Source organism: Watersipora subatra, chromosome 9 (genome assembly GCF_963576615.1).
Source record: "Watersipora subatra chromosome 9, tzWatSuba1.1, whole genome shotgun sequence".
Taxonomy (NCBI): Eukaryota; Metazoa; Bryozoa; class Gymnolaemata; order Cheilostomatida; family Watersiporidae; genus Watersipora; species Watersipora subatra.
This window is the reverse complement of record NC_088716.1, coordinates 43663865-43687579: the sequence shown is the minus strand read 5'-3', so window position 1 is coordinate 43687579 and position 23715 is coordinate 43663865. Positions and strand designations below refer to the sequence as shown.

The 23715-nt window shown below is 35.4% G+C and overlaps 1 protein-coding gene across 1 annotated transcript; it reads right to left on the bottom strand.

Moving 5' to 3' along the window:
- Nucleotides 1-385: 385 nt before the first annotated feature.
- LOC137405106 (uncharacterized) lies at nt 386-23311 on the bottom strand. Its single transcript, XM_068091330.1, has 7 exons — nt 23258-23311; nt 22896-23043; nt 13652-13749; nt 13199-13346; nt 3096-3235; nt 2578-2714; nt 386-829 (listed from the first exon to the last, which is right to left on the bottom strand). The coding sequence occupies exons 1-7, from the start codon at nt 23309-23311 to the stop codon at nt 544-546; spliced, it is 1011 nt and encodes a 336-aa protein (XP_067947431.1). The 3' UTR covers nt 386-543.
- Between the last annotated feature and the right edge of the window lie 404 nt (nt 23312-23715).

The window sequence follows — 23715 nt, the reverse complement described above, 5'->3', positions numbered from 1 at the left end:
CTTGTATCGTTCTCTCATTTCAGAGTAGCAAAAGTTTGAAACTGGCTGGTTTAATTCGTCGAAGGTGAACACAACTGATTTGTCGAAATGGTACTTCATGGTTTTTACTGATGTTCAAAGATAGTTTAAAGCAACAGTTCTCTTCATATTAAGAATAATAATAATAATAATAATAAGCCTAGCTTAATACTATTGGTGTAACATTGTATCAACTTTACATGCATATGCAGTGAGAGAAGTGTAAGTAAAATGCACCAAGTATTCTTGTTATTGTAGTTCGTTAGACCTCTGTAAATATCTCCTCAACCAACATGTTGTGTAACTCCCTTGTCTATGGAAACTGTCAAATTGATTAACTTGATTCTGTTAGTATAACCGAAATCTCTTGAAATATGAAAATTGTTGGAGTTACTTCAGAATTGCTGAAGTTTTGACATTCTGAAAATTTGCTGAAGCGTTTGGAAATTTTGGCTAACAGCAAACCGTTTTTGAGGTCGAAGGAGATCGCACCCAGGTTAGTCAAGAATATTGGATGAAAGTTTGCTAAAACCCAGTTGTAGACATTTTTACTGAGGTAGTGGGTGCAAAGGTCACAGAAGACTTACTCCTTGTAGTGTTTAGAGATTGTAGCATTGTTTTAGTTGCCTCTTCTGAACTTTTAGTTGGGCAGGACAGGTAGAAGCCTTGACGGGTCGTGTCATTTTTGGTGAGAATTTCTGCTCCCTGATTTGGTTCTGTAACGCCTAGAGTCTCTAGAAGTTGTGCGCACTTTGTAAACCTCGCATCGGTAGACAGCAAAGTTGGGGTCATGAAGGATGTGCCTCTGTATCTGTTGGAGAAAAAAAATTCCAATCACGATCGCTGCCGATCTGTGCTTTGATAGATTATTGATAATCCCGTTAGAAGTTGTTATAAGTCTAGTAAAATGCGTTTAATTGACAAAAAGGTTTATAAAATACATGCATAGCGCATACAAACTTTGCAGATGAGATATAGCTAAATCACTTTGCAGGTAAATTAACCTCTGTTACCTTGTACTATCGTAATACAACACCCTTAAAAATATCAATAATATAACAATTAACAAACATCAATGATCATAAGGGTGAAACATTGAATAACAAATTTACCAAATTTTAATCCGCAATTAAATTGTTATGACCATTTTTAAGAGAAAAGAGAAACCGGCACATATGTTTGGTAAGTAGTAATTTCAACCTGGCTTCTACTTTATTGCAATCTATATTTTGTAGCTGCTGAACAAAGATTTTTAGTAAGTGAAACAGCAGTTCTATCATTGATGTAAAGGTTTGTATGCCGATTTCAATTGACTACAAAATGATTACCGCTTATACCACAAACGACTAGTGTGGCATAAAAAATAAAATCTCTTTTTGATTCATCTCCAAAATATGACAATTAATTTTTGCTATTGTCAAACCCTGGTATATTATTCTGCTTATATGTTAGAGCAGAATAATATACTAAGATTTGGAGTGATGGCAGAAATTGCAATTAAATAGTAATTTAAAAATACATTAATTTATTTATTATTTGTTGATAATATTATTATTATTAATAATTTATACATTATTTGTTGATTCATTAATACCTAATGAATCAACAAATGACTGAATTGAATTATGCATTAAATTGCCAAATTAATTCGTCAAGTAAGCACATTAATAATAAAATTAGGGAATTTTTTCAAAAGTTGAATTCTTCAGTAAATTATCAAATAAGCATTTGAAAAAATTGCATTAATTATAATAGTTGCATTGATTAATGATTTGCTGAGAAAACTGCTTTAATCATTAAATGTTAAATTACCATGCGTAAGAATTGTGCATTAAATTTAAGTGCTAGTTAATAATTTAATGAGTGATTTAATTCAATTATTAATTGACAGTGACTCGATAGTATACCTTAGAATGATATGCAGTAATTAATTTAGTTTAATTCACTTTACAGTCTAAAAATCTATGATCATTTTTCATCAAAATTTGCAGGCAATACTGATAGCATTAAAATGCATTAGAGCAAATACTTGAATAACTAAATTATAATTATGTAAAAATGAAATTAATAAATCATAAACAATAAAAATAGGTTTTATTGTTGTTTAACATAAAGAAGCGCAAATAGAATTGTAGAGTCGCTTATTTTAAAGATAGCATAACTTTCTCAAACATTGACTAGTTCAAGTTTAAACTAAGCTTACATGTTTTTCTTTTTGTTTTTTAATGTTTTATTTTAATATTCACGAGCCTTAACACATTTACTTACAAAGCTGCAACTTTTTAAATAGCATCCAACAATATCGAAATAGGAGTGAATATTTACTCAAGTTATACATTGTGTGTTAAAACTCTTGTGTGGTGAGGCAATCATATGCAAGAGTTTGGCAGCATCTAAGGAACATGGATAGTTTAGCAAACAAAAGGTCTCTGCATAAATCTTATAGCTAAGTAGATAAAAAAAACTAAGTCTCGCTTGTTGTACTTGCTCTAAAAAAGTACGAAAGTGTTCAAAAAATTGGTCTGTGGCAAAAGCGGCCAAAAGTCAGGACTAACTCACCTGTCATATTTAGAGAGCACAGCCTTACTAATATTGACTATGGGAGGCAGGTGTGTCACAGCAAGCTGTGTGTTGTGATTTACTATTTCTGTCCTCTTAGTGTTGATTCCCATCGTCTTACGTAAAGGCACATATATCTAAAAATACAAAAACAAAAATAGGAAGGCTATCTCACTAACAGAGAGCAGACAATCCCGCAACATCCATGACGAGCATAGCTTCTGAATTAAAGCCATATATAGTAATGTTGTGGCTGTGAAGGTCTTTTAGTTTTTCCAAATTTTGTTTAATTTAACTTTTTTAATTTGTTTTGAATATTTGACTTCAGTTGGTTTTTATGAAATATTAGTTGAACTATCATACTTACGCTCACGACTTGGAAAGTATGAGCATATTGTTATTAACGAAGAATTTCCGTTGATATTTTTAAAAAGTAGTTATCAAAATGCTTTTTCTTGTTATGAAAAAAACTTTTAGACTGCTTTAGCTTATTAAATGTTTTATCAATATATACTTACCTGCTGATTTGGCTTTACGGCATCGTAGTTCGGGGAGCTGTACAAAACCTTCATACTGTTTGGTCTTTGTAGATTTTCAGCTTTTATTGTAGGAAGATTTAAACAATTTACTCTCACTTCGTCTTCCCTTCTCCATTTACCTTCAAAATTTGTTTAGACATGGAAAGAGCTGTTAAAACCACAAAATTATTCTAGCTGCTGGTCATTTATAACTGGTTAAAGGCCAACAAAAACCTAACGGCTAACGTCATTGTTTATGTCAAGCATTTTATTTGCTTTGCTTGGCTGTCAAATCTACTTGGCTTACCTAATGGCATTTTGACATGCTTGGAGAACTGCAACAAATCAAGGAAATGGACAGTCTGCTAATATTATAGCTTTTGTTGGAACCCGTGCTTTAGTCATTTGTACCCCTGGTTTGTAACAAATAGCTTTGATGTCTTTAGAATAACTTTTATGACAAAAATGTGAAGCTTTCAAGAATGATTTACAGCTTGTCACACTGTTTCAAATTATTTGATTTATCATGGCTGTTAATTAGGAATGACGCAGCAGTAATGGGGCATTAAAAACATATGAACACTTTGAAAAATTATGTTTCAAGGTTCTACTTAGCCTGTCTTAACAAACTGTTGTTTTTGCAGAGTTGTCCCCCGTCGAAGGGGCGAGCAACACAACAGCTTGTCACAAGATGTACTGCACCTGATGCATCAGCTGCACTTATAGGGAGTTGTTCGCTTGGTTGCGATGTTATGGCGGTCGCTCCATTGGTAATCATAACAGATTTCACGCAAAAATTTATGTAGAAAAAAATAAGATTACAACGTTTAACCAGCGGCCAGTCTCTGCGGTAAACTTTAGTAGAACTTAAGAATAAAATAAATTGAAAATAAAATCCATAAGAACAAATAAAACTGACTGATGCAAAAATAGAAATAAAACTGACAGAGCGCAAAAATAACGAAATTTTTAGTCGCTGTTGCTGCTTAAGTTCTCAAGTTCTACTAAAATTTACCGCAGAGACCGGTCGCTGGTTAAATATTGTAATCTTATTTTTTTCTACATACATTTTTGCGCGAAATTCGTTATGATTACCATTGGAGCGACCGACAACATCGCAACCAAGCCGCATAGACGGAAGAGAACAACTCCCTATAAGTGCAGCTGATGCATCAGGTGCAATATGTCTTGTGACAAGCTGTTGTGTTGCTCGCCCCTCGATGGGGGACAACTCCACAAAAACAACAGTTTGTCAAGACAGGCTAGGTTCTACTACTTGATATAGACAGTTATAATCCACATCTAAATGACCTAAAACTGAGCTGGCTAGGTTATTAGATATTTGCTACCTAAAATACTCAGATCGTATTTCCAATCTGCCGGACCATCCATTACATTCCTACTTTTCTAGAAAAAACACTACACCTTATACTAGACCCCAACACCTTGCCAATTTATATTATAAAACACTGTTATGCAAAAAGAGCTTTTTATTTCAATACGCATAGCTTCACTTTACTATTCTTTATTTTATTTTAGTCACATGGTCTAATTTGATTTAAGCAACATTGATCAACATTAATAAAGTTAAAATCTATCAATTCATTTAATTCATCATGGCCGAAGTTAGGTCTGACGCACTAATCATAGATTAAAAACTAATCAAACATTCTAGTTTATTGCTTACTATTAAAAACTGCTGTACTGTAAAAATGAAGAAGTTTTCTGCATTTCAAATAGCAAGGAAGAAGTAAGCGAATAAGAAAAACACCTGATGACCGTAATTAAAGGTTGTTCAGGAATACGATACCTGTTTGTAGTAGTTTCCTTTTTTAGTAATATTAACATAATAATTTGCTACAGAGTCTTTATGACCCTCCTTATTGTTAGCACTCTGACTATCAGAATGCACCAAATTCTCTAATATGGGAATGCGTGCCACAAAATCACAAATACCCTAGCAACCCCTTTCCTGGCTCTGTTGCTTCACCTTAAAGCAATCAGAATGAATTGTAAGTTTAGCAATGCGTAGGCATAAAATACACCACATAGCTTACTATAACATACAATAAACATAACTTACTCTCACTTGCATACACCACATAGCTTACTATAACATACAATAAACATAACTTACTCTCACTTGTATACACCACATAGCTTACTATAACATACAATAAACATAACTTACTCTCACTTGCATACACCACATAGCTTACTATAACATACAATAAACATAACTTACTCTCACTTGTATACACCACATAGCTTACTATAACATACAATAAACATAACTTACTCTCACTTGCATACACCACATAGCTTACTATAACATACAATAAACATAACTTACTCTCACTTGCATACACCACATAGCTTACTATAACATACAATAAACATAACTTACTCTCACTTGCACTAGAAATAGCGTATGTTCATTTCTATCGATTCTTATTAATTTTACAGGTTTTAATTTTTATATGCTTTCTAACATTTTCTTTTGTAATATATCAAAAAATTTTGGACATCATCTATTAAAAATTATTTCATGTCAAAACAAATGTTCACTCATTTTTTGTTGTATGTCAAAAAGTTGGTTTGTGGAGGCGATCATAAGTGACGGCCCAATAGAACCCCATAAAGAAAGCACTAACTAAAAGAAGGAAAAAACTGCTCAATGTGTGGTGGCCGATCGTCGGGGCCAAGGCCGATCTAAAGAGGACAGTTGAAGCCGAGGCGACCGATGCCAAAATCGCTCTGAACCCTGACTCAGTAGAAGACTCGGCTCTCGGTAACACCTCCAGTCAGCTGAAGTTCGGCTACTGACTCAGCCCGCCCACCGAGGGGCAAAGCCAAATGTATACTCATTTGCTTTGTACTCGAGTGGTTTGATTCTTGGAAACAAGTAGAAGAACTCGGTCAGTTTCTTTACAATTGTTAACTAATTGGATGGAAGTGAGCTACATAAACAGTTAGGTGTCGGCAGCAAAGCAAGGTTCACAAAGACTGCAAATGTAATTACTAAAAACTAATACCTAAAAATATTTCGCCAAAACTACCCTTTGTTCCCTTATTCTGCAAGTCATTCTAAAGTCAGCAGAATTTGCCCTCTCTGATGAAGATAACTCCCAGATGATCAGATAGCCTGATTAGGTCACTATAGTTGCCATGACGATGCTGAACAGTAAACAACTCAAGATGCTGCCACTTTGTTTGTAGCCTTTATACAAATTGTTAAAAATTTATTAGTATTTTTTTAACTGATAATATTTAAAGTATAAATATTTCATATTTAAATTAATTTGTTTGATGTTGGTACTTCATTTGTATATGCTGCAAAGTTTTGTTTAAGAGTATTGCGGAATTGCCGAGCTCGAAGCCATGCGCTCAATCGCCATTGCTTTACTGAGGCATAACTTACATGTAGTAAATTGGCAGCGCACTCAAAGAGGTAAATATTACAAAAAATGTTTATATAGTAACACAAGCCATCTGCAGTTTGAGCTATCGATCTAAAAATATAAACGAAAGGAATGCTTTGTTGTGTCATTGGCTAAGCCTCTCAAACGATAATTTTTTCTTAGTCATTACAGTAAACATAAAGCTGTATTTATTATTATAGAAAAGCTACAGAAAGACAGTAGGTTACGCTGATGTTAGATTTCATTTATTAACTAAAACTTGCCAACTAATATTAAAATATAAAAGTTCATAGTAGTACGCCAGGCATTTAACGCCTGGAGGAGTTTTATGTATTTTTGTAAAGCTCAACTCTACACAACCTGTTAAATAGAGTTAGATTGTTAGTTTTATAGGTCAACAAGCTACCTTGCTTAGCTGCTCCAAGCATCCACATTATATCTCCGTACACCAAATAGTGGGGGAGCCAAGGTATGTTTTTAGTGGGGGAGCCAAGGTATGTTTATAGTGGGGGAGCCAAGGTATGTTTTTAGTGGGGGAGCCAAGGTATGTTTATAGTGGGGGAGCCAAGGTATGTTTTTAGTGGGAGAGCCAAGGTATGTTTATAGTGGGGGAGCCAAGGTATGTTTTTTGCTCATTGAAGAGAACTTTATGCCCCATATACCATTGGAAAGCTGAGAGTTCACTGATTTTGAATCTGTAACTTTTCTGTACCAGTGGCGTATAAAACGCTACAGGGTTGTAAACGGGGTGAAAGGGGGTTTTGTATGCTTTTTTACTGTAGCGAATATCAAAATGTTAGCATACATACCTTAATAACTGTTGATTCAAATCTTCTCTTTTTCACATTTTATGCTGAACATATTGTTGGCTTGTTATCCCCAAATTTTCAACTCTACATCCCTGTATGATCAGGGGTTTTTCGGCGATATTTAGGGGCATGTCATATTTTTTAAACATTTTTGGGTTTGCACATCAGCCATTTCCTTTCAATCGTAAGTGAGTTTCTGATCTCCCAAATATGTATTATCTATGTTTTCGTGCTATCTGATGCATTCAAGATTTATATCTAGATCAGTTTATAAAACTTGTACTGAGAAATGGCATTTTAGCTAATTTATTGATAAAATACAAGAGCTAACAGAATAAAATAACTGCCTATTATCCATATAATCATAAAATAAGCACGTCTTGTAGTCATAGGATGATCTACTTATGCGCCACTAAACTTTTCCAGTTCTCCTTCATTGTTCAATAAAGAGGTTATGAAATGAAACCGGGTCATGTGTGCTATCATGGGTTACGCGTTACAACTCGGGACCAGTTACTTGTTGTGTTTCTTGTACCTATTTTATGCTATATTATAGATAATACAAATAGTAATGCAAACATTATAACAACTAGAACTCTGACTTACCGACTTTGTCAAAAGTCTAGAAGACTTTGATTTTGTAGGATATAAATATGACTATCTCTAAAGTTTTTCTTTTTTCTTACATGTAACTTATTGTGTACAACAAGCTTTGTAATGCTGCATGGCACATCAGTTGCATATAGCCAAAAGGGGTGTGGTGCGCCTTTTGTAGGTTCCTTACAAAACGTTTCTGGTGAGTTAATAGTTGATTAATTAACACTCAATCGATAAATGTATACACTAGAACTAAAGAAAACAATAATTGTCGGTTTGCCTTGAGCCAATGGAAAATATGTTTACAGCCAATGCTGAGTGAAGTTTAATTTTAAAAATATTTGGTTTTTGTCATAATTTCTTTCTCGTGATGACCAGCGGTGTCAGACAGATTAAGATATGAAGGTTTCACAAATTGTAGATCAACAAAATTTTTGGTAATTGTTTTTGGGTGAAAGTACTAGTGTGGTGGCAGACGATAGCTGGACCCAGGGCTAAGGAGGGTCACATCATGACTGGTCAGCAGTATCATTGCTAAGAGGAAGGCTCGGCCCCCGCAAGTCATGTAGCCAAGTAGACGGAAGTGGTCTAGGATCAGACCATCAACCAGCTTGCACTTCTGGGGCATCAGCTGACCAAGCAGGTCCAGCAGCTGCAAGAAGAGCAACATGGCCAAAAACACATGTGTCAAACCCATGGCCACATCCGGCCCACGGGCCACATCCGGCCCACTTTGTAATCCGATCTGGCCTGCAAGAACATTTTACGTTATTGCTATTCATGACCCGTTAATATGAAATGCTGATGACATAATACTGCACAGAACTACAGATCCCATAATGCAACACTTCAACTGCCTTTCTGCATGCTTCTTGGGTCAATTTAATCTAAAGTTTGTTTCAGAATAATATTCCTGTCTGTTTTTATCCATATTTATGTTCCAAAAACATTTAGTTTTATTATGTTCAATAAGTGTTTATCCTTTTCAGCCCGTGACCTAGATTGTGTTTCGAATTTTGACCCCTTGTACAATTGATTTCGATATCCCTGGCCTAAAAGAAGCTATGTCAATTCAACCATTTCTGTGTTGAGGCTGTGGGAGCCAGAAGAACGTTTAGAAGAACTTTCCCAGTGAAAAAACAAAACCGGGGAAACTGCGAAAGGTCGCAACATTTTAGTACCGACCTTTAGTTGTACTAAGGCCCCCAACTGTTCAGACCCTAACAAAAAAGTGCTTCGGGAAGCTCGATGGACATGCTGAGTCTGGCTGGACTCTAGTGAGGAAGGCTTCAAGGAATTATGGAAAAGCGATGCAGAGATTCTCTGCCATATCCACCCAGAACAAAGATGTGACACGGCGACCTTTTGCCATGGCCTTAAAATTGAAAGGTGATGCAAAGGTCTATTGCCATATCTACTCAGAATGTTATGTGGAAATTTCTTGCTATAGCCACCCAAATTTATTACGAGACCTGGAAAAGCTGGAGTCCAAATGCTTGAGCTGCAGCTCAACTGGGGAAGCACAGCCAGAGTCTAAACAAGCCCCACTGAGTTTGGTTGAAAGAGGTGCGCTCCGACACTGGTCTGGAGAGACTGGGCCTGCAATTGTCCGGAAGCCTGCTTTTAAAGCAGCAGAGCCAACCGATACCACACTCCATCACTGAACCTAACTTAGACCCTAAAGGTCTGCCTTGGCAGACCATTTCTTTGTACAACACCGAAAACTCATGCGACTGCCTTGGCAGACGCATGAGTTTTCGGTTCAGTTAACTTTACCACTCATGGCGAGCGTGGTGATGAGCTGATCAGAACACAGACTCCAAACTGGTCCCATTCCACAAGATACTTCCTTCTACAGAAACTAGAGAGGAAGTTTATCCAGTTTTGGATTGACACCAGATGCACTACAAACATGCTAAGCAAGCAGGTTTTTAGGTTTCCTCAAGGCACGATAGACCTACTCAAATCGACTAATAGCAACGATCCCGTGGCTGATGGAAAAATTGATCCATTCTACAGTGTCATACGGCTGCCAATACAGCTATTTTCAAACTTTGTATTAGAATATCCTTGGTCTTTGTATCCCATAATAAAGACCTCCTTAGTCTTTATTATAGGATATAAAGACCCAGGAGGTCTTTGTAATGAGCCACATTCGCAAAGATCCTATTTTTAATACCATTCCTAACAGCCCATAGTGTCCTATGGACTTTCAGCAGCCTGGACTTTCCTTCTGAGGGAAAGTGTTGACATGTTGTGCAAATATATAAATCTGTACAGTGTTTGTATGCTCAACAGACAACTGCATAAAATGAGCATTTACCTTGCTCTGCTAATCTCTGCATGATGAGCTCCCTTTACGTCGAACATAAATAGGCAAGGAATACTGTTACTTAGCAAGATGCAGGTGGTAAGAGACATGGTGGTGCCAGCTCCGGCTGAAATGTCTGTTTTGTGTTGGGTGACCACACAGAATTACTGCTGATTGGAGTAAATAAAATTTTGGTTAGGATCTCTTACTGACTTCAGGCTTGAACCGGCCTGGGCCAAAGAGAAGCATAGTTATGGAGTGTCTGAAGCTCAGAGACAAACCTCTGATGTTCCAAGCTAAAACCCTGTTCGCCACGTATTTGGGGTGTAGGACCACCAGGTGAATAAGGCACCACTTCTCTGCAGCTTGGTGTTCATGGCTCGGGGTACGAAAGCACTAGAGGCAGAAGTGCCAACCTACCTAAAGGACCTGTTCTAAGCAGTGCAAAAAAAACTTCACAGAGCCGGGACATTCTGAACAGTTATCAAAACTGTTAACATGCTGTCAAGCAACGTTTTGTATGTGAGAAAGAGATGTGGGCTGACCCTCTGAAGTGGAGCATCCTATAGTATCGAAGAAGGAGCTCTGGCCAATATGTCAACCTTTCCATTAACTCGGACCAAAGAAGGATGCTGGGGCAAAATGCCACGCGCAAGAAATTCTCAGCAAAAGGTCCATTTAGTCAGCTGAAGGTGCCAAGAGCTCCCCAGTGGTGTTGGTCCAAAAGAAAGATAAAAGGTTCTTATTGTGTGTTGACTACCACCAGCTGAACAGGGTCACAGAGCAAAAGGCTTACCCTTTTTTTTGGACGACCTGCGTCTTAGCTAGAAGACGAAAGAGCCATCTGCATACTTGCCAAGTCTCCCGGTTTGGCCGAGACCCTCAGTATTTTAAGTCAGTCTCCCTTTTTTACAAAATCTCTCGTTTTCCTCCAGCTTTTTTAATAAAAGTAGTGGTTTAATTTTTTTACTTGTCGTTTCCCTTTGTTTACTAGTTGTGAGCCTTCATCATCATACAAAGTTAGCAACAATGAAACAGACTGCTATTAAACCGTATGTTTGCCATAAAACCTGGGCTATTTAGATTTAGCAACGTTGATGTCTAACAATTTTCTCTACAGTTTTTCATCAATAAACAAAGATTATACATGGACATATCATTGGCAAACAACCATGACCTCACATTGATAGTAGAGTACCTGAACATTGAACAAAATCGTAGAAGGGCCTTCTATATAGATACCAAAGAAGAAAAAACACTTCGCAAAAAAATCTAGGCTTCAGATTCAACTACTACTTTTACCGTCAATCTTCCGCTTTTTTTACTCAACTACTTGGCAAGTATGGCCATCTGGCTTTAAAGAATTCGACCTACCACCGAGTCGGCTGTCCCATAAAAAAGGGAAGCCTGCTAATGTTTACGATGTAAAAGGAGCCCGTCGAGTAGAAGTTGGCAGAGCACGAGAGCCTCATTTTATGCAGTTGTCTGTTAAGCATACTTACACTGTGCCTATGTATATAGATATCAAAGTTTTTCATAGTCATTGTCTGTTTGTTCAGATATCTGTCTAATTATAGCTATTAAAATCTTGGATTGAAAAACTTGCTTTTTGCTGGATTTGAACTAACGAAAATTACAACCACAATTTTCTATACTTGCCTCCAACCATGAAGCTACAGAATTCTTACAATTCTTGCGCTCTTATCATTTACCGTATAGCCTTTTCTCGATTGCACTTGCTAAATAAAAAGTTAACTGATACATTGCGCTCACAGGTTACGATGTCCCTTTAATTACAAAATGTTTGTTGCCCAAGTCTATGAAACAGGATGCTTTATCAAAATTTTTCGAATAGAACAAATTTGTGTTCCCGAAATACGATATCAACAAAACTTTCTCTCAAAGTTAAAAGTTGGCAATTGTTGCACTAGTTACAATGAAATAAAAAAAATGTTAATATGCTATTCTCCAAAATATCTCTCACAACGCTGAGAAGAAATACAGATAAAACGACCGCTATTTTAAACACGGAACAAAGGAACGAGATCGTCCATGACCCTGCAAATGACTACTACTGTTAGTTTTATGATTATATGGATAATAGGCAGTTATTTCATTGTTAGTTCTTGCATTTTATCAATAAATTAGCTAAAATGCCATTTCTCTGTGCAAGTCTTATAAACTGACCTAGATGTGGATCTTGAATGCATCAGATCACACAAAAACATAGATAATACATATTTGGGGATGACTCTGAAATAGACATAACATACAAAACGCGTCAATTTTCTCAAAAGTAATAAGTCCAGAAAGATATAATTGAGTATTCTGAACATAAACACATTGGTCATCATGATATATAATCTTTAGAAGCTCAATTATGATTGAAAGGAAATGGCTGATGTGCGAACCCAAAAATGTTGCAAAAATATGACATGCCCCTGAATATCTCCAAAAAAACCCTGATCATACAGTGAGGTAGGGTGTAAAATTTGAGTATACAAAGCCAACAATATTTTCGGCATAACACATGAAAAAGAGGAGATTTGGATCAACAGTTATTAAAGTATGTACAGTATGCTAACATTTTGATATACACTACAACGAAAAAGCATACAAATCCCCCTTTTACCCCGTTGACGCCCCTGTAGCGTTTTATCTGCCACTGGTACGAAAAAGTTACTTGCAGAATCAAAATCAGTTCTCTTCAATGAGCAAAAAACATACCTTGGCTCCCCCACTAAAAACATACCTTGGCTCCTCCACTAAAAACATACCTTGGCTCCCCCACTAAAAACATACCTTGGCTCCCCCACTAAAAGCAATTGCAGCAATGCAGCTTTAAGCTAATACTAGTAACTACTGTAAAACGGTTGATATGCTAAAAAAAAACTTTTGGCCACGTAAACAAGCAAACTATCGGCGATTAAAAATTATCAGCTTCTAAAATTCTTCTACGCTTACCTTGCTTTCTTGTTTGAGAGAACAGAAAGTTTTTCTTAGATCTATCTACTAGTAGGAGCTCTTTGCGGGCCTGTTTGTCGAGCAAGCGCTTGTGCCTCTGTAACATTCTGGACTGACTGAGATTCTCTCTCAAAATTGTGTTTGCCATCTGCAATAATGACAGATGTACAGAATTTCGATGATAACAAGATAGCATGTGACAGCAAACAAGTTTCTAGAAACTAAAAGAGTGTGACTGAACAAAAACTAGCAAGGCGCAGCTGTCTCCTAATATCTGACAGCATGCATTGCCGCTTGACATATCAAGTAATGAAATGCATAAACACAGGATTAAATTTCAGTTGGAAAAACAATGAATTTTAAACTATACTATACTGAAGGTGACTCTAATAGCCTGAGATACTAGGAGAAAAACTATATTTGATGTAACAGGTAAGAAAGAAAACTCCTAACCTTTGCAGAGGGCAGCATAAATTTTGATGTCACAAGTTCCACATCGATACTTTTTTGTGTGACGCGTGTCTCTAAATCCATTTCTTGAAATATATTGCCTACATAAAAAACATTTGTAAATCATCAAACATGCATCCTAAATCTATATATATATTATATAGAGGTAAGTCTTAGTGTATATCTTTTTGTTTTTTTGTTAAACTCTGTATTCAGTTATAGGTAGTCATGATAAATGTACAAGACGCTGGGTTTGATCTCAGAACCTCCAAATCTGGAGGCAGCAACCTTACCCATTAAGCTACTCAGAATACAGTGGATCAACTGTATTCCGTGTTAACAACTAGGCAAGCATTATTAAGTATTATTAAGTATTGGCCCTGGGACTTAATAATACTTACCCAGTATTATTAAGTCACTTGGCAAATAGTCATTACTTTGGCTAAGATACTCACGCTTGAAGAGCTTGCTTGGGGTTAATAACTAGCACTGTTGACTGTTAAGTGTAACTATTGTTAAGCTGGCTAAAGGCATGGGTAATGTTTTAGTAAAGATTTTAGTTTAGATTTAGCTTTCCAGGTAAGTTACTAAAATTCATTAGGTAATTATTCTATTACCCGTGCAACGCAGGGCATTTGGTTATTCTTCTATATATACTAGTGACATAACTTCTACCATGTCCGTATCTGACGAGTTGCAATGCAACTCTACAATAAACCATTGTTAATTTTAGTAATTTGTAAACTTGAGTTTTTGGGTTTTATTATTGTTGTATGGCATAATTTGAAACAATATTTTTATTTGAAATGAAGTAATCGCCAATAAAGTAATATATATATAAGTTTTAGTCATAAGCTTTGATGTAGAACTGTTGAACATACCTTTTATGACTCGCTAGTAAAAGTTCTCAGCTAACAACTGTCAAAATTGTAGAAAGCTCAAGCTTCATGTATCACAATTTCGGAACAAACGAATCTAAGCTCTGTTAGGCTGACAGCCTATACTGTTCACACGAATATTATATTATAAATGTGTCATGTGTTGCTTGTCCATTATACTGAAACATACAACAGTTCAATATTCTGATAATCATATATGCATTACATAAGTACTAGGTATCATGTTTAATTTGGTGACTTGACCAGTTAAACTATTTCTTTGAATAGGTGACACTTTACTCAGCCATTTTGCTTCTGTATCATAGACTGGCTAATCTCTGTTAGTTGAACTCTTAAACTAGACTTGAGCAAATATGAAGAATCTTGACCCAGACCAGGCGAGAATTTGAAAAGAATATTGATGATGGCTTTAGAATTTGTACAGACATACATTTCTCTTGATAATAACAGTAAGTTATTGTAGATTGTGGCTATGCATTCTATTAATATTCGTTTGACAACGTTACGCATACCTCAAAGGAATTAGCCAATATTTAAAAACAAAGGAATGAGAAATTAACCAAACATTAAAAAATATTGATGTGAATTATGGATGAGAGATAATTCACATGTCTCAAAAACAATTCGATCCATAAACCAACAATGTTGGCTCTGTAGTCAATCATTCGCATGCATAACGCGGGGTACTCAAGTATAAAAACCTTTTCTAAAAGTTATCTTTCCTCATCATCTCTTGTTCACAAAACTTAAAAAAATTTTAAGTCATACTATTGACAGCTATTGCCATTTTAAACCCTCAAAATAGCTGTTAGATTCTCTATGAGGTATAGTTGACCTTTGAATTAAGATAGGGTTTCTTTACAGGAGACAGGATCTATGTATATATGTAAATATATATACATATATACGTGTATTTTTGTATACGTGTATACATGTATACATGTAAATATGTGTATTATACGTGTATTATTAATACGTGTATTATACCTGTATTATAATACATGTATTTTACATGTATTATACGTGCATTATAAGTGTATTATACGTGTACTATACGTGTACTATACGTGTTTTACCGTTAGTTACAGTTACATGTAGTTACAGTTAGGAGTTCATATGACTTTAAAAAACATACTTGACAAATTTTTGTAGTCAGCTGATTTTAGGGTGCTCCAGGATTTCTAATCTCCAAGATGTCTAGTCTCCATTTTTCCTAATATCATTTTAGCTTAATACATGACATGAAAGTTTAAAACAGTTTTTGTAGGCAGCAGACCTTATATTAGACTGAATGCTATTATCTGATTGCCCAGCGTTGCTCAAGTAATAAAAAAGTTTTTGAACAGAAAATTTATGTTTATTTAATATATAGAGCATTTACCATTCTAATTTTTAAGTTTCATATCGTGGGAAAAGTGTTTGTTTGTGCAGTTCAAATAAATTTAGAAAAAATAATACAACTGTTAAGGTTTTCAAACAACTGTAACTTTTAATTTTCATATCATGAAAGAAGTGTTTTGTTGAAATAAATTAGAAAGAAAAATAAAACTGTAAAGGTGTTTAATTGTAAATGTGAAATCATTAGTAAATAATAGCTAAATATAGTTTGTTTTGCTACGATTACAATAAAAAATTATTTGGTATACGAGTATATGATTTGTATAGAGAGTATAGAGACGTATAGAATGGTATAGAAACCCATAGTAATTATCTAATACAATCACTGCCTGGTAAAAATCATCATCATTAAAAAATAATAACAAAACAATATGTTAACCTTAGTAAGTATAGTTACCTACAATATCTTTAGTGCACTTTGTGGTTATGATCTGCGAGAAAATGTAACATTACAATATACTACATGCAGAGTTCTTACTTTCAAGACAGACATGTAACATAAATGCTGAATCTAACTCATGTGAATTTAGCTTACTAAAACATACTTGAAGGCATTTTTAGTATGCTTTACAGTAAACTTTAAACTAAAATTTTATCACTTATCTGTTTGCGAACCCGTTTTTACCACAACGGATGAAGCTGAACTGAGATACAATCGTCAAATTTTAATTTCAAGAGAAATTATTGCTGATATCGCTTTGCAGAAAACAAATTAGTGCTAGTACGAGGACGAACAAGCATCGTGTTTTATAAAGTTAAGAGTTTCAATTAATACGTCATTTGGCGTGTAAAATTGCAAAAGGGTGTATATTGTATATAATGAGAGTTATGAATTGTAGGGGCCTTTGTAGACTCATGGTTACACAATTAGATTACAAACCTGCAGTTGCAATCTTTGTGAGTTGAAATCCAGCACCATGTGAGATTTTAATTCCAAGATTTTAATGGCTATTGCTGGACACACTAATCTACATACACACATACAGACAGACTTTGAAATTTATATAGATAGATGATCTTTCCTCACATTTGGCTCGGTGACTCGCGTCATCTTGCTCTTCTTCTGGCTTGTACATGTGTCGCGCTAAAGAGCAGCGCTTCAGGCAATTCTTTATATTCAGCCTGTAGAACATTGCCCAGTTTTATCACTTCAAATAGTTTCATTCAAATGGTTTCCATTACTGTTTGTTCACCATTAAAGGATTCTAAGAGCTTTGGCCAAAGTTCCACCCACAAGGATGATATCTTTTTAGTTTTACTCTTTTCATTGCAGAGCAAAAAACTTTTGGCTAGAGTGAGATGAAATTACTCCACAAATTCAACTGCTTTCCTCTTTTGATCTTGTAATTTTTACATCATGACCTTTAATCAGTTTGATAGAATCTCCCTTTATACTCATTTCTCTTAACTTTTTAAAGCATTAAATTATATTTTTAAAATGCAGTTGTAAATTTTTTTTAAATAGAGAGTTTGCAAAATGTTATAGTACATTTTAAAAATAATAGAATGAATTTTTAAAGTATTATAGTGAGTTTTTAAAGTTTTGTAGTAAATCTTTATAATCACAAAGTGAATTCTAAAAATGCTATAGTGAATTTCTAAGGTTTATACAGAGTTCTCAAAATGTTATATAAGATGATGTAAGATATTAACATATTAAAAAAAAATTTATTCAGATTTATTTATTTAAGGATACACTGGTTTTGCTGCAGATAACATTTGCTTTATAATACTAATCTCGGAAAGGAACACTGCCGGAGCATATCCGTTACGCCATTGGCTTACCTAAGTTATCGACAGCTACTGCTGGCATTCGTTATTGAAAAAAATGGCTGTCAAAATATGCCTGACCTCCAACGAGTCGTTCGCCATTCCTGATACATTCCACTCAAGGTAATGGTCTGGAAATTTAATTGTGCTATGTTTATTTACACTTATTTAGTTCTCTATACAAAAAGTCTGTGATAGGCTCTAGCTGACAGGCTTTAAAGACAAATGTCGAGCTGCAATGATCCGTGACTAGCTTAAATTTTCACTCAATATATTTATATGCCACGTGTTTAATGATCTACATCTATATGGGTGAGTATGCTTCTAGCTTTACCATACTGTATATATTCCGCTCTTCATCTATATTCGCTATTTACTCCGCTATCCCGTAACATTGAGAACATACTGTTGAAATAAATTCGAACTTTTTTGTCTTCAATGTTTGAAATATGATCATGGATAAATTATTCTTTCATTATCAAATTATTGACCAGCATCAAAAATTTTTGTTAAGCTTCAAGAGAGAAACCCATTTGTTTAGCTTGATCGCGAGCTCCCAGTAAACGGAGACAGTAGACATGCTCTAGTATAATCATTAGGTCTAACTATTCCAGGGGATGTAATGACTTGCTATGCTCGGGCACTACTACCCTTTTGTAGTCAAACCTGTCATGAGCTATTAAATTAATTTTAGTGCTCTTGCTTGAATTCAATTTAAGAAACTAATAGAAACTTTCCTAGTTTTTTATGATAGTTTTAATCTTTTCATTGCAGAGCAAAAAACTTTTGGCTAGAGTGAGATGAAATTACTCTACAAATTGCTTTCCTCTTTTGATCTTGTCACTTTTACATCATGACCTTCCATCCGTTTGATAGAATCTCCCTTATACTCATTTCTCTTAACTTTTTAAAGTGTTATACTATATTTTTAAAATGCAGGTGTAAATTTAAAAAAAAACTAGAGAGTCTTTAAAATGTTATAGTACATTTTAAAAATAATATAGTGAAATTTTAAAATCTTATAGCAAAATTTTACAATCACAAATTGAATTCTGAAAATGCAATAGTGAATTTCTAAAATTAATAAGAATTATTAAAATGTTATAAGATGATGTAAGATATTAGCATATCTAAAAGAAGAAAAAAGATTTATTCAAGCTGATACATTGATGTTGCTGCAGATAATATTTGTTTAAATAATATTAGTTACGGCAAAACAGCACTGCCGCTGCATTTCCTGCCACATCATTCGCTCACGCACGCTTATCGACATTTACTGCATGCAACCATTATGAAAAGTTTGCAGTCATAGTGTTTCTGACTTCAAACGATTGTATTACATTCCACCCAGGCAATGGTATGCATGGTAGGTAATGGTCTGTAAACTCCAAACCCGCCCTCAGTATTTATTTACAATTTTTTTATGTGTTTCCAACTTAACCCTCTGAGGCCCATACATAGAAGATATGCACTGAAAATTTTCAAACTTTTTGGACAGTCTCCAGATATATGTATAAGTATTTTCCTATTTTTTTTTGTTTTCTATTATCGCCCTGACCTGAGATATTAAAGGTTGCGCTCACGCAACATTGGGCTTTAATGCTACATTATATACATTACCCAATAGACAACAGTGTTATAAAATCTTTGCGCCGGTAAAATAAATTTATTGTTTATTGATTTACTTTTATGGAGCAATGATGCAGCATACCTTTATATCTGTTGCTATTACATAGGGTGATGTATGGTTCTACGTAAGAAAAACAGCAAAGGAATTCTGTACTCAAAACTTTTTACTACAACCTTGGGCATTGTACAAAATGTTGGGCTTCAAAATAAAAATTAATACTTCACTATGAAAATATGTAGAATATGATGCCACAGTGTTTATTAACCATTCTGTTGTTAATAAACACTGTCATAGTGCCTAGACACGTTGAGCTCATATGTTGAAACAATCTCTGCTCGCCGTCATGTCTGTCTAATACAAAGGCCTTAATATACTTTTAAACTAAGTAATTTCTTAATGAATCTCATGAGCACTATCAATGATCTTTTTAGGTATGTTTCTAGTACTGTCTTTTCACCAAGGAACCATAGCTACAATCTTGTAACACTAGTTTGGAGTTGCTTACTCTAACTGTCTGACTGCATAGCTTCCAAGCAGTTTCTATTACCAAACAAGCTTCCTTTCGTTAATTGGTAAATCATATTTCTCATTTTCTGCCATAATTCGTGATTCTTAGGCTCCATTGCAACATTAGAATCAACCCACCGAGTGAAACTTGTCCTTGCATTGCCAAGAGTCCAAGACTCTACAGCCCTAAACTAGTCTTTCACTCCGACATAATATTGATCTAGTGCTATCTTACTTTTCTAACTGAGACTTACCATCTTTCCAGCCTTGTCTGCTTTGTTTATACAAGCAACTATCTCAGTGTTGACGATAAAGATGCCTGTCGTTAGAATGGAGTAAAATATAAACAGTCTGTGACAGGATTTCCTAGTTGTTTCGATAAACAATTTCACAAGAGTGAACTGTAAGCTTTGCTCTCTATCAAAAAGCCTGTGGTTGGCTCTTTTGTTGGCAGGCTTTAAAAACTAAGGTCTAGATGCAATGATCCTTGACTGGCATAAATTTTCTGCTCAATATATTTACATGCCAGCGTTTAATAACCTACATGTATAGGGGAGCATTGGCTTTTAGCCTTAACACACTGTATATCTCTACATTTGACCAACTCCGTGATACATTCCCTAGAATTGGCAGCAAGACGGTCTCAAGCATAAATCCTATCACTTTTGTAGAGGACTTACATAGTATTGAACACAGGCAGAACTCTCAATAAACTGGGCATAGCTTTAGACTTCAGTAGCTCACAAGTCATATGAAAGAAGTATTTTTTACTCAACGTCTACATTATTCAAGGACCAGAGTATCACTGACTAAACCACTGAAAATTTTAGTAGTATTACTTTTATTTAAAAAGTGGTAGTCTCATTGACACGATCTGATCAGATTTGGGCTCCGAATCTTGTTCTAGGCATTGGGTGATGGATTTGATAGTGACCTTGACTTCAGACTCTCTTCTTTCATTTGTCCGCTTTCCACTCCAAAAGAAAGCGTATCCATTGTCTACCAGAATACTTTACTCATACTGTCGAGTTTCATATAGACAGGCTACGTCTATGTTGCATCTACCGAGCTCCTTCAAAATGAATGCTGTCTAGAAAATACCTCTTTTTGAGGTCTCTTTGTTACTCAATGTGCTGACATTCTACTCAGCTAAATTCAATAGTTTCTGTTTGTTTGCATTTTTCCCTAGCTTACTTTTTGCGAGATGCCGAAGAGGAAGCGACCCAGCAAACCTTGTTAACTCGAACGACATTCAAGCAGGTATTAGACATTGTTTAATTTGTGATTTATTCCACAAAACTGTGTGCAAATTTTTAAGTGATTTCTGGCTTTCGCAGTACCAGATTTACTCCCTCGACAGAAAGCAAATGGTATCCAGTGGGCAAGAACAGGTCGAGACATGCTAGCATTTTTATTCTGTTGCAGTGGCTGGGCAATGAAGAGGCTTGCTTATCCTCACCCTCTAAATGCTGCCACTGAGCATCACTGGGATAGCGCAGTGCTTTTACAGAGGCTGTTTTTTAATTTTGTAATGGTGTCCAGTTAACCCTCCAATTTCTATGGAGATTGATGGTTTAGTCATCGGCCTAACCCATGTACAGGTGGTACTGGATTACATGTGCTACCAGTAACAGGTTTATATAGCCTGTTCTGAATAGCCACTATTATTTGATACAAAATAAAACAAAGTTATATACATGTAGCTAATTCAAAATACAACTTACCTATGGTTTTTCGCCTCTTTGTCTTTTAATGAACCTCCTCCGAGTCATCCATGACAACATTCATGTATTCATCGAAGCCGACAATAATCCCTTCAATTCTTAGCTTTACATTATCTTTGAGCAACACAGAAATTCTACTACGTTTCTGTAAATATCTAAACATAAGATTCTGCAACACAGTTAAACAATGAAATAATTTCGTAACCAGACTTATCACTACAACTTTTGACTTGTACAAACTGTTGGCATTAAAATGAAAATTAATAATTCATTATAAAAAATAAGTGGAGTATAATGTCACAATATTTATTAACACTTCTGTTGTTAATTCCACAATGCCATAGTGCCTAAACACGTTGAGCTCATATGTTGAAACAATCTCTGCTTACTGTCATGTCCATGCCTGTCGAATACAAAGGCCTAATGTACTTTTACACAAGGTAACTCCTTGTCGACTCTCACGTGTATTATCAATGATCTTTTTTAGTATGCTTCTAGTACCACTGTCTTTTCACCAAGGAACCATAGCTGCAGTCTTGTAACACTAGTTAGGAGTTGCTTACTCTAACTGTATGATAGCATAGCTTCTGAACAATTCTTATTGCTGTCCATGCTTTCATTTTGTCAACTTGTGAATGTTTATTTTTTGATGTAGCTTTATTTGTAATTCTTGGCTGCATTGCAACATTAGAGTGCATCTACAACATGAAACTTATCCTCGCATCATCATGAGCCCGACTCGAGAATCCTAAATTAGTTCTTCACCCAACATCAAAATTGACAGTGCCATCCTACTTTGTAAACTTTTACATCCTGCACCTTTGTTCATTGCTTTGCTGTTGTTGCCATGTTAGGAGTTGTTCTTTAACAGTAACGTGTGACTATCAAATGGCATACTTTTATGTTTGTTGCTGGCATGTGATGGGTTGCTGGGTGATGGCTGGTATTATGTAGTTCTAATTCCAGCAAGCGATAATAGAGCTAATTCTATTGCCTCAATAATGGCCATTTGCTCATAGTAGCAATTCAAAGACATTCATTTGAGATTCTAGACTTTAGATTACCAATAATACTCTCACTAAACTTGGTATAAAAATGCCAAGGAAGTTGATCACTCTTGAAAATAGAAGTTGTACATCGATGATAGTTTCTATGCATAACAAAACCTAAAGTCAATCAGATCAATTCACAAATGAAGAACAATGGCAAAAAGAAACAAAAATGTAAAGCAATCTATTATGTACATATGATGGGAACTATACAGGAAATACAGCCTTGCTCTAGCTAATCCAGCCTAGCTAATCATGAATACAACTTACCTATGGTTTTTCGCCTCTTTGTCTTTTGATGAACCTCTTCCGAGTCATCCGTGACAACATTCATGTATTCATCGAAGCCGACAACAACCCTTTCAATTCTTCTCAGCTTTACATTATCCTTGAGCCACACGGAAATTCTACTACGTTTCTGTAAATATCAAAATATGAGATTCTGAAGCACAGTTAAGAAAAGCAATGAAATTATTCTGTGAACCATGCTTATCGCTACAACTTTTGACTTGTACAAAATTCTGGGCTTGAAAACAAACCCGTAAATCTTAAAAAATAGAATACGATGCCCAAGTTATCTTTAAGTTTTGTTTCTAATTTACCAGTGGCGTTAAATATGATGATCAGCTCACACAAACAACAAAACCAATTGGCTGACGACATATGGAAACAGCTTCTACAAGCATGATCAGTGATCACCAGGTAGTTACTTAGTCGCCCACTCATGATATAGCCACAACGTGAGTGACTTCAGGTGACAGGTTCAAGACATCATATACTGTACATCGTCGGGGATCTTCCCAGCAATGTATTCAGCATATATGTACACTTTTGTTTCGTCTCTAACGCTATGGTGGATGCAGAGGTTAAGCGACCAAAGCTGCCTCCTGTAGTATTCTTTGTCTACACTGGTTAACGGGAAAGGAAGGTTTTTCTCGTAATCCATCAATAAAACAACTGCGTCCTTTTTTCCCTTGTTGATTTCATTGCTTCAGTAAGTTGTGTGTTAAACACATAAGCTTTTCTCTGAAGGAGTTTGTGCTCATTGATTAGTTTCCTCGAATTCTCGGCATCGTTAAAGGCATGAGCT